This window comes from Chiloscyllium plagiosum, unplaced genomic scaffold (genome assembly GCF_037043375.1).
Source record: "Chiloscyllium plagiosum isolate Xiang-an unplaced genomic scaffold, Cpla_swu_hap1 HiC_scaffold_18, whole genome shotgun sequence".
Lineage (NCBI taxonomy): Eukaryota > Metazoa > Chordata > Chondrichthyes > Orectolobiformes > Hemiscylliidae > Chiloscyllium > Chiloscyllium plagiosum.
Genome location: NW_028270156.1, coordinates 54328119 through 54339707, shown reverse-complemented (window position 1 = coordinate 54339707; position 11589 = coordinate 54328119). Strand labels below are relative to the sequence as shown.

The 11589-nt window shown below is 46.3% G+C and overlaps 1 protein-coding gene across 1 annotated transcript in view; it reads left to right on the top strand.

Moving 5' to 3' along the window:
• The first annotated feature begins 3960 nt into the window (after positions 1-3960).
• LOC122557884 (uncharacterized) overlaps positions 3961-11589 on the top strand; it is a 67139-nt gene continuing 59510 nt past the window's right edge. Inside the window, exons 1-2 of the mRNA XM_043706061.2 lie at positions 3961-4102; positions 10680-10868. Coding sequence (XP_043561996.2) covers positions 3961-4102; positions 10680-10868 — 331 coding nt within the window. The remainder of the gene's footprint in view (positions 4103-10679; positions 10869-11589) is intronic.

Genomic DNA, 11589 nt, shown 5'->3' with positions numbered 1-11589 from the left:
ATTAAAACCCTGAATAAGCCTATATGAATAGCTAGAATAAATTATATATATTATGCTTTAAAACTCTCACTCTTTTTATTGATAACATTTGTTTGGTCTCATCAATTTGACTCAATTGATTTACAGTTGTGCTAAGTAGGACAATTTTCAAACTGTTAAACCAAATGAAAAAGCAAGATTTACTGTTCAAAATGCACTAATTCTCTCTAAACAATAAGAATGCACTGACATTGAAAGCAGAATGCAAAGAAAATGAAGCAATCTTTGAATTACGCAGAGCCTGGGTTTTGCAAACAGTAAAATATAAGTGGAATTATGATGGGAAATAAGGAATTCCAATTTTGAGACCCTACAGATGATTAGAACAGGAGATATTATGATAATCTTGATCTTAGTGTCTAGATGAATGGAAGAAGAATGTGTAAAATACTAATTTTAAAACGAACAACATTTAGAGGAACAAATATACTAAAATATTGAAGTGACAATGGACAAAATATTGGATTCCATTTCAGGTTAGATGAGACTGTGAAGCCAAAACAATTAACAATCAAAAAGTAGTTTTGGTTGGACCCATTGGACAAGAGATGGTAGACATGGAATGGCATTCAAAGAACTATTGTGAATAAACATGTTCTTCTAAGAACCAAAGAAAGAAAATTTACCTTCTCTAGAGGAACATCGGAACAGGAGTAGGACATTCAGCCCTTCGAGCCTGTTCTGTTGTTGAATGAGATCATGACTGACCTGTGGTTTAACTCATATACCTGCCTTTGGCCTATATCCCTTAATACCTTTTCTTGACAAAAATGTATCTCAGATTTAAAATTAACAACTGATCCAGCATTCCCTGCTGTTTGTGGAAGAGTGTTTCAAACCTTTATCACCCTTTGTGTTTAAAAGTGCTTCCTAACATCTCTCCTGAATGGTCACACCCTAATTCTGGCACTATGCCTCCTCATTCTTGAATTCCCAACAGTGGTAATAGCTTATCTTTATCTACTCTGTCTTTTCCTGTTAATATCTTGAAGACGTCATTATCAAGAAGGTGTATGGTATGTTGGCTTTCATTAGTAGGGGGATTGAGTTTAAGAGCCACGAGGTTATGCTGCAACCCTATACTGCCCTGTTAGACCACACTTGGAAACTTATGTTCAGTTCTGGTTGCCTCATTATAGGAAGCTTTAGAGAGGCTGCAAAGGAGCTTTACCTGGATGCTGCCAGGACTGGAGGGCAGTTGAGAAAGGTTGAGGGAGTTAAGGCTTTTCTCAATGGAGTGAAGAAGAATGAGAGGTGATCTACTCACAGTATTTCAAGTGACGTGTACATGATGAGAGGCATAGATAGATTGGATGGCCAGAGACTTTTTCCCAGGGCGGAAATGGCTATCATGAGGGGGCATAATTTTAAGGTGATTGGTGGAAGGTTTTGGGGAGATGTCAGAAATGAGTTCTTTATACAGAGTGTAGTGGGTGCATGGAATGCACTGCCAGCAATGGTAGTAGAGTCAGTTACAATGGGGACATTTAAGCGACTCTTGGATAGGCTCATGGAACATAGGTCAGTCTGATCTGAGAGTAGGACAAAGAGTCGGCACAACATCAAGGGCCAAAGGGCTTTTATGGTGCTGTACTGTTCTGTGTTCTATGTTAACCTTCCAAATTCTAGAAAAAACAGGCCTAATTTGCATAACCTCTTCTCACACATCGACTTTGCAAAGCTACTTTGTACTCCCTTCAAGGCCAACGTATACTTATTAAGGTGTGGTAAACAGATCTACTCACAGAATTTCAAGTGAGGTCTAAGGGTTTTGTCCCACTGCAATATAACTTCTGCATCCTCATACTTCAATTCTTCTAGAAGCCAGCATTCCATTTGACTCCTTGATTATTTTCTGTATATCTGTTCATGGTAGTCTAAAGATCTATGCACCTGAACTCCCAAGTCTTTCTGGACATCTATTATTTATTTCATACCATCTGGGAAAGGAGACCCTAATCTATCCTTTTTCAGTTCAAAATGGATAATCACATGATTGCTTACATTGAACTTCATTTGCCACAGTTTTGCCATTCATTCAGCCTAAAATTACAAAGAGATATTGATAGACCATCATTCATGCTGTCTACAAAGCTGCCTAACCTTGTGTCATCAGTAAATTTGAATGTATGACTTTCTATGTCACTATCCAAGTTGTTAATAGATAATGTGAATAACTGAGGTCCTAACACAGATTCCTTTGGGACGCCACTGGTCACATCTTGCCAATTTGAGTTTCTACCCATTATCCCTACTTGCTGTCACCTGCCACTCAACCAATCTCCTAGCTATGTCAGTAATTTACCCACCATTTTTATGTGAACTTCATTAACTGTCTTTTGGATGTCCATATAAATACCATCTATAGACATTCCCCTGTCCACTACCTTAAGTCACCTCTTCAAAACATTCAATGAGGTTTGGCAGGCATGACCTACCTGTCATGAAGCTATGCTGGCTCTCCCTGTTTAACTGAAAATTTGAGGTATTCAGTTACCCCATTCTTGATTATAGACTCGAACAATTTCCCCAGCACAGATGTCAGGCTAAGCGGTCTGTAATACGCTATCCCTGGTGTTCCTCTTTAACCTTCTTAGAAAACAAAGTTTCATGTGCAGTTTTCCAAACCAGAGGGATGGTCTAAGGAACTCTGAAGGATTATAGTTAGGGTATAGAAGATATCACTACTGCATTTGTTGTGACCACCAGATATGTCCACATGTCCAAAAATGCAAGTTAAAGCAGACTAACAGTTAAGCTTTGGTCAAAACAGCTTAAGAGTTAGTTTATATAAGATATTGCTGATGGTTCCTGAGAGATAAAGTGATAAAATTATGAACAATAAATTACAGATATCAAGATTAAGCAAGTATTAAGAAGATGAAAGAATACATAGGAGATGAAAGTCCTAATAAGTCTGAGACCACAATGAGCCTTTGGGAACCCTTGTTCAACTTCCTTATTGTCAAACTAGAAAAGATCCACCAAGTGCACTGTGTTCTGTATTTGGATAATTGGTGTTTTTCTTCTACAGATATACCTGGAAAAAGAGAGAACGTTCCTTGTCCTTCTTTAGTTCTGTGGTTTCAGGACATTCACACTGCTTGACTTCCCATCAACAGAAGTTTTTTTGTTTTTGCAAACTTTTTCTCTTCGTCCTGAAAGAACCCACCCTTTTAGGGTGGTTCTCAAAGATGCCTTGGAATTCTGCACACTGGTTGCTTTTTAGGCAGGACTTTTCCCACAACATTGAAAGCTTAAAATATTGTTAATTGTTATTAATATTGTTAGTATTGAGTTACCAAGGGCTCCACAGATCAAAAATCAATTATGCGAAGCACCCAAAATGTATCAGCAGCCTTTCTTATAGAATATAAACATTTATGAAATGCCCTTTAAGCTACATTTTCTGTCCATTTTGAGTGATCGGTGCATTCTCATCTGAACTTCCCACTTTGGGCGTGATCTCCCAGAGGTATTACAGCTGAATAAAGGCAACTACAGAGGCGCAAGGGAGGAGCTGGGTAGAATTGACTGGGAGAGGAGCCGAGCAGGAAAGACAGTGGAACAGCAATGGCAAGAGTTTCTGGGAGTAATTTGGAGACATAGCAGAGATTCATCCTGAGGGAAAAGAAGCATGGCACAGGGAGGATGAGGTTGACTAGAGAAGTCAAGCCTAAAAGCAAGAGAAAGCATATAATGTGGCAAAGGGCAGTGGGAAACCAGAGTATTGGGAAGCTTACAAAGACCAACAGAGGGCAACAAATAAAGAAGTAAGGAGGTTATGAGGGTAAGTGAACCAGTAATATAAAGGAAGACTGTAAGAGTTTCTTCCGATATATAAAGGGCAAAACAGAGGCAAAAGTGGACATTGGGCCACTGGAAAATGGTGCTGAAGAGAGAGTCGTGGGGAACAAGGAAATGGCTGAAAAAATGAATAATTACTTCGTGTCAGTTTTCATGGTGGAAGAAACAAGTAATATGCCAAAAATTCAAAAATGTGAGGGGGCAGCGCTGAGTATGGTGGCCATCACCAAGGAGAAGGTGCTAAAAAAACCTGAAGGTGGGTAAACCAGATGGACTATACTCCAGAGTTTTAAGGGAGATAGCTGAAGAGATAGCAGAGAAGTTAGCGGTGATCTTTCAGGAAACGCTAGAATCAGGGAGGGTCCTGGAGGACTGGAAAATCGCTAACGTGACACCCCTGTTTAAAAAGGGAGTATGGCAAAAAATGGAAAATTACAGTGATTAGCCTAACCTCGGTCGTGGGTAAGATCTTGGAATCCATTGTGAAGGATGAGATTTCTGAATACTCAGTAAAATAGGGCAAAGTCAGCATGGTTTGAGCAAGGAGAGGTCATGTCTGACAAATCTGCTAGACTTTTCTGAGGAAGTAACAAGCAGGTTAGACCAAGGACAGCCAAAGAATGTTATCAATCTGGACTTCAAAAAGGCCTTTGACAAGGTACCGCACAGGAGGGTCTTCAATCAGAAAAGGGCCCATGGTGTCAGAAGCAAGATGCTAGCATGCATAGAAACTTGGTTGTCTGGCAGAAAGCAGAGAGTGGGGATAAAAGGATCCTTCTCAGGATTGCAGCTGGTGACAAGTGGTGTTCCGCAAGGCTCAGTGTTGGGACAACTTCTCACTTTATACATTAACGATCTAGGTGGAGGAACTGAGGGCATTTTGGCTAAGTTTACAGATGATACAAAGATAGATAGAGGGACAGGTAACATTGAGGCGGCAGGGCGGCTGCAGAAGGATTTGGACAGGCTATAGGTGTGGGCAAAGAAGTAACAGATGGAGTACAACATGGAAAAATGTGAGGTCATGCACTTTGGTAGGAAGAATAGAGACATAGACTATTTTGTAAATGGAGAGAAATTTCTGAAGTGAAAAGAGACTTGGGAGTTCTTGTCCAGGATTCTCTTAAGGTAAACTTGCAGGTTGAGTCAGTTGTTAGGAAGGCAAATGCAATGATGGCATTTATTTTGAGAGAACTTGAATGTAAAAGTAGGGATGTACTTCTGAGGCTCTATATGGCTCTGGTCAGACCACATTTGGAATATTGTGCACAGTTGTGGGCCTCATATCTCAGGAAGGATGTATGGGCCCTGGAGTGTGTTCAGAGGAGATCCATGAGAATGGTGCCAGAAATACAAAGCTTAACATTTGAGGACTCTGGGTTTATACTTGATGAGGTTGAGAAGGGGGAGACCTTAGAATAAAGGGAAAACCTTTTAGAATGGAGATAAGGATAAACTTCTTCAGCCAGAGAGTGATGAATTGACAGAATTCATTGCCACAGAAGGCTGTGGGGGCCAGGTCATTAAGTATATTTAAGACCGAGATAGGTAGGTTCCTGAGTATCAATACAGTGCAGAATAAGGCCCTTTGGCACTCAATGAAGGGGATTGGGGATTAAGGATTATGGGGAGAATGGGGTTGAATGGCAGATCAAACTCGATGGGCTGAATGGCCTAATTTCTGCTCCCATGTCTTATGATCTAAATAGCTGCAGGTTTTGCTTGCTCCTGGTTCTGACTGCTTTCCATTCTATTTCTACAACAGAATATCATCCAAATGATTATTGTATAACTAGAATTAAGTCACACAAACATGGCCTCCTCCCACCAAGACTTTTATTCACATAGTAATTACCCTTGTCATTATACTTTCACTTTCCTTAGGCACCTCTACATTTTCCAACGCTGATAAAAACAATGACTGCAGATGCCGGAAACCAGATTCTGGATCAATGGTGCTGGAAGAGCACAGCAGTTCAGGCAGCATCTGAGGAGCTTCAGCAAAATCGACGTTTCGGGCAAAAGCCCTTCATCAGGAATAAAGGCAGAGAGCCTGAAGCGTGGAGACATAAGCTAGGGGAGGGTGGGGGTGGGGAGAAAGTAGCATGGAGTACAATAGGTGAGTGGGGGTGGGGATAAAGGTGATAGGTTAGGGAGGTGGGTGGAGTGAATAGGTGGAAAAGAAGATAGGCAGGTAGGACAAGTCATGGGGACAGTGCTGAGCTGGAAGTTTGGAACTAGGGTAAGGTGGGGGAAGGGGAAATGAGGAAGCTGTTGAAGTCCACATTGATGCCCTGGGGTTGAAGTGTTCCGAGGCGGAAGATGAGGCGTTCTTCCTCCAGGCGTCTGGTGGTGAGGGAGCGGCGGTGAAGGAGGCCCAGGACCTCCATGTCTTTGGCAGAGTGGGAGGGGGAGTTGAAATGTTGGGCCACGGGGCGGTTTGGTTGATTGGTGCGGGTGTCTCGGAGATGTTCCCTAAACCGCTCTGCTAGGAGGCGCCCAGTCTCCCCAATGTAGAGGAGACCGCATCGGGAGCAACGGATACAATAAATGATATTAGTGGATGTGCAGGTAAAATTTTGATGGATATGGAAGGCTCCTTTAGGGCCTTGGATAGAGGTGAGGGAGGAGGTGTGGGCACAGGTTTTACAGTTCCTGCGGTGACAGGGGAAAGTGCCAGGATGGGAGGGTGGGTCGTAGGGAGGCGTGGACCTGACCAGGTAGTCACGGAGGGAACGGTCTTTGCGGAAGGCGGAAAGGGGTGGGGAGGGAAATATATCCCTGGTGGTAGGGTCTGTTTGGAGGTGGCGGAAATGTCGGCAGATGATTTGGTTTATGCAGAGGTTTGTAGGGTGGAAGGTGAGCACCAGGGGCGTTCTGTCCTTGTTACGGTTGGAGGGGTGGGGTCTGAGGGCGGAGGTGCGGGATGTGGACGAGATGCGTTGGAGGGCATCTTTAACCACGTGGGAAGGGAAATTGCGGTCTCTAAAGAAGGAGGCCATCTGGTGTGTTCTGTGGTGGAACTGGTCCTCCTGGGAGCAGATACGGCGGAGGCGGAGGAATTGGGAATACGGGATGGCATTTTTGCAAGAGATAGGGTGGGAAGAGGTGTAATCCAGGTAGCTGTGGGAGTCGGTGGGTTTGTAAAAAATGTCAATGTCAAGTCGGTCGTCACTAATGGAGATGGAGAGGTCCAGGAAGGGGAGGGAGGTGTCAGAGATGGTCCAGGTAAATTTAAGGTCAGGGTGGAATGTGCTGGTGAAGTTGATGAATTGCTCAACCTCCTCACGGGAGCACGAGGTGGCGCCAATGCAGTCATCAATGTAGCGGAGGAAGAGGTGGGGAGTGGTGCCGGTGTAATTACGGAAGATCAACTGTTCTACGCAGCCAACAAAGAGACAGGCATAGCTGGGGCCCATTCGTGTGCCCATGGCTACCCCTTTGGTCTGGAGGAAGTGGGAGAATTCAAAGGAGAAATTGTTAAGGGTGAGGACCAGTTCGGCCAAACGAATGAGAGTGTCGGTGGAAGGATCCTGTTGAGGATCCTTTTTTTCTGGAGAGGAAAAAAAGGAGGGCTTGGAGGCCCTGGTCATGGCGGATGGAGGTGTAGAGGGATTGGATATCCATGGTGAAGATGAGGCGTTGGGGGCCAGGGAAACGGAAGTCTTGGAGGAGGTGGAGGGCGTGGGTGGTGTCTCGAACGTATGTGGGAGTTCCTGGACTAGGGGGATAGGACAGTGTCGAGGTAGGTAGAGATAAGTTCAGTGGGGCAGGAGCATGCTGAGACCATGGGTCAGCCAGGGTGGTCAGGCTTGTGGATCTTGGGAAGGAGGTAGAACCGGGCAGTGCGGGGTTCCCGGACTATGAAGTTGGAAGCTGTGGGTGGGAGATCTCCTGAGGTGATGAGGTTCTGTATGGTCTGGGAGATGATGGTTTGGTGATGGGGGGTGGGGTCATGGTCGAGTGGGCAGTAGGAAGAGGTGTCCTCGAGTTGGCGTTTGGCTTCAGCGGTGTAGAGGTCAGTGCGCCAGACTACTACTGCGCCCCCTTTATCTGCTGGCTTGATGGTGAGGTTGGAATTAGAGCAGAGGGATTGGAGGGCTGCGCGTTGTGAGGGTGAGAGGTTGGAGTGGGGGAGGGGGGTAGACAGGTTGAGGCGGTTAATGTCCCGGCGGCAGTTGGAAATTAAGAGGTCGAGGGCAGGTAATAGGCCAGCGCGGGGAGTCCAGGTGGATGCAGTGTGTTGGAGGTGGGCGAAGGGGTCCTCGGAAGGTGGGCGGGGGTCCTGATAGTGAAAGTAAGTTCGGAGGCGACGGAAGAATTGTTCGATGTCACGGCGTGTATTAAATTCATTGATGCGTGGACGGAGGGGGATGAAGGTGAGTCCTTTGCTGAGGACTGATCGTTCGTCCTCAGTGAGTGGGAGGTCCGGGGGGATGGTGAAAACTCGGCAGGGCTGGGAGCTGGGATCTGGTGTGGGTGTGGAGCTGGGCGTGGGGTCGGAGCCAGTACCTGGAGTGGGTGTGATGGTGGGGGGAATGGGGGTGGAGGCATGAGCCAGGGTAGTGCTCCCCTTGAGGTTCTGGGGGGTGGGGATAGTGACAGTGGGGTCTGTGGTGGGGGGGCGTGTCAGCAGAATGCAGGTGAGTGGCGCTGGTGGGGGCGGAAGTGGTGGCAGACACGGCAGTAGGGGTGGCGGAAGTCACTGAGCATGTGGCATCGGCAATGATGTGAGGGCCAGAAGTGGGTATGGGAGTGGCCATGATGGGGGCGGAAGTGACATCATCAATCAGCGTGGGGGTGGTAGCTGCATCAGCCGCATGGCTAATGGCGTTTCCGAGGCCAGGGGAATCTTCTGGAATGTTTGAGGAGCGCTGGCTACGGAGGTGGGTGGATAAAAGTTTGTTGTACTTACAGTTTTTGATTTTTGAGATGGAATTGAAATAATGTTTGTTGAGAGTATGAATTCTCCTGAGGATGTAGTACAGAGTGGGTCCTTTGCAATTCTGAGAGAGTGTGGCCCTCAGCTGAGGCAGGGCTGACTGTAGAGAGGTTAGGTGCTGACGCATTGCTGCAAACGTGGAGCGGAGGATCTTGAAGGAGAACTGTCGCTGGTGTTTTTGAATCGTTAGTATGTACTGTTTGTCCTGTTCGGGTCCGAACGCTGCCGGTTTAAAGGTGGTCCGGAGTCCGTGTGGGATGAGTTGGTTACGGAGACAGGCACTGAGGAAGCAGATGTGGCTGTGGTAGCGCGTTTGTTTCATGACATGGTTGAAGAGCTTCAGGGCAGAGGAAATGACCTGGGAGTTGCAGTGGGAGAGGGACTCCCTGAGATTCTTGTAGAGAGAGGAGGAAAACTTCTTCAAGGCAGGCATCCTTGCAAGAGGATTCGCAGTAGGGTTAAAATCAACAAGGTAAAAACAATGACTGCAGATGCCGGAAACCAGATTCTGGATCAATGGTGCTGGAAGAGCACAGCAGTTCAGGCAGCATCCGAGGAGCTTCAGCAAAATCGAAGTTTCGGGCAAAAGCCCTTCATCAGGAATAAAGGCAGAGAGCCTGAAGCGTGGAGAGATAAGCTAGGGGAGGGTGGGGGTGGGGAGAGAGTAGCATAGAGTACAATGGGTGAGTGGGGGAGGAAATGAAGGTGATAGGTCAGGGAGGAGAGGGTGGAGTGGATAGGTGGAAAAGGAGCTAGGCAGGTCGGACAAGTCAAGGGGACTGGAAGTTTGAAACTAGGATGAGGTGGGGGAAGGGGAAATGAGGAAGCTGTTGAAGTCCACATTGATGCCCTGGGGTTGAAGTGTTCCGAGGCAGAAGATGAGGTGTTCTTCCTCCAGGCGTCTGGTGGTGAGGGAGCGGCGGTGAAGCGGCCCAGGACCTCCATGTCCTCAGCAGAGTGGGAGGGGGAGTTGAAATGTTGGGCCACGGGGCGGTTTGGTTGATTGGTGCGGGTGTCTCGGAGATGTTCCCTAAAGCGCTCTGCTAGGAGGTGCTCAGTCTCCCCAATGTAGAGGAGACCGCATCGGGAGCAACAGATACAATAAATGATATTAGTGGATGTAAAATTTTGATTGATATGGAAGGCTCCTTTAGGGCCTTGGATAGAGGTGAGGGAGGAGGTGTGGGCACAGGTTTTACAGTTCCTGCGGTGGCAGGGGAAAGTGCCAGGATGGGAGGGTGGGTCGTAGGGGGGGTGTGGACCTGACCAGGTAGTCACGGAGGGAACGGTCTTTGCGGAAGGCGGAAAGGGGTGGGGAGGGAAATATATCCCTGGTGGTAGGGTCTGTTTGGAGGTGGCGGAAATGTCGGCGGATGATTTGGTTTATGCGGAGGTTTGTAGGGTGGAAGGTGAGCGCTGCCCTATTTTTCTTTTCTTCTCTCCACCAACTGTGTTACTTCTTCAACCATCCGTTTTTACTATCCAAGAAATAAGGAGAGACGGCCATTTGACAAGTATTGGGATGTGGTGAGTAATTAAACTTGCTCGTGTGACAAGAACAACCAGGCAGATTCAATGAAGAAGACGAGAGAGGAGAAGCAACGGTGAAGGATAGAAACCCTCACCCACCCCCAAAAAGGGAAAATGCTAGAAATGTAAAGGAGACCTCTCAATAACTGAATATCAAGGAAAACGGGTTAGTTAATCTGCTACATTCATCCTTGGAGGCAGACATTGAATTCTCAGAAATCGTAAACAAGTCACCTTTGGAGGAACTCAGGGATGCTGTTCAAAACTTCAAATGTCAATTTCAAAACAAAACCAATTTGTGGAATGTGAAAGACTTAAAAGTGCTCAGTTGTGTGTTTTTAAGAAAAGTATTTACTCACAGGAAAGCCTGTAGGAGGCTCCATACACCACCTGATTGGATCTTTAGATCAACTTCAAGCGAATGCTGCTCCAGGGCCGGTGCGCCACCCTCAGGCCGGGAGGACTACTGCTGTACAACCTCTGGTCTCTAGGCAACCAGGAACCACACCGCGGAGCAAGACTGTCAGGCGAAACATGGAGAGCTCCCCAGGTAAGGGCACACGTCGCAGGCTGCTGCTGAGAAAGAGGTTTAAGAAGGCTAGAAAAGGCCTCTGATTGTTGGGTAGAGTCCACAATTACGATACAATTCTGTCTACTTTCCTGAAACCTTAATACATGGTAGGTGAGGTAGGGGAAAGTATTTTGGGGGACGAATGGGATGGACTGTAACAAAGTCAGAGTCATAAAGATGTCCAACACAGAAACCGTACAACTCGATCATGCGGACCAGATGTCCTAAATTAATGTAGTCTCACTTGCCAGCGTTTTGCCCATATCCCTCTGTGAGAAATAAAACTCTCTCACTTCAGTAATTTCAGTCCGAGACAAAAACCTGAAACAGTAGTGCCGTTTATTTGTACACTTGCAAGTGGGTGCAATGTCTAATGCCAGGTAAGGCAATGACAAATACACATCAAATCCAACAAACTCTCGAAATTTATACAGTTTGAATCCCCATATTTTTTCTTATTTCATTGTTTGCCCCCTCCTCCGCTTACGTCACTCATTTCCTTAAGACTGATCCCACAACTTCTGTTTATCCGGCCTTGTCCGTGACAAATGCCTATCTCTGGCCCCCATAAAGTTGTTTGACGTCATCTCACTGCAGATCACCGCTAGGCATATCCTTTCTTTATCAGCATTTATTCCTCTCTGGAGGCCACTCTGACCTTTATTACCTCTTTAATTAGGGTTTGTTCCTGTGTCCCCAT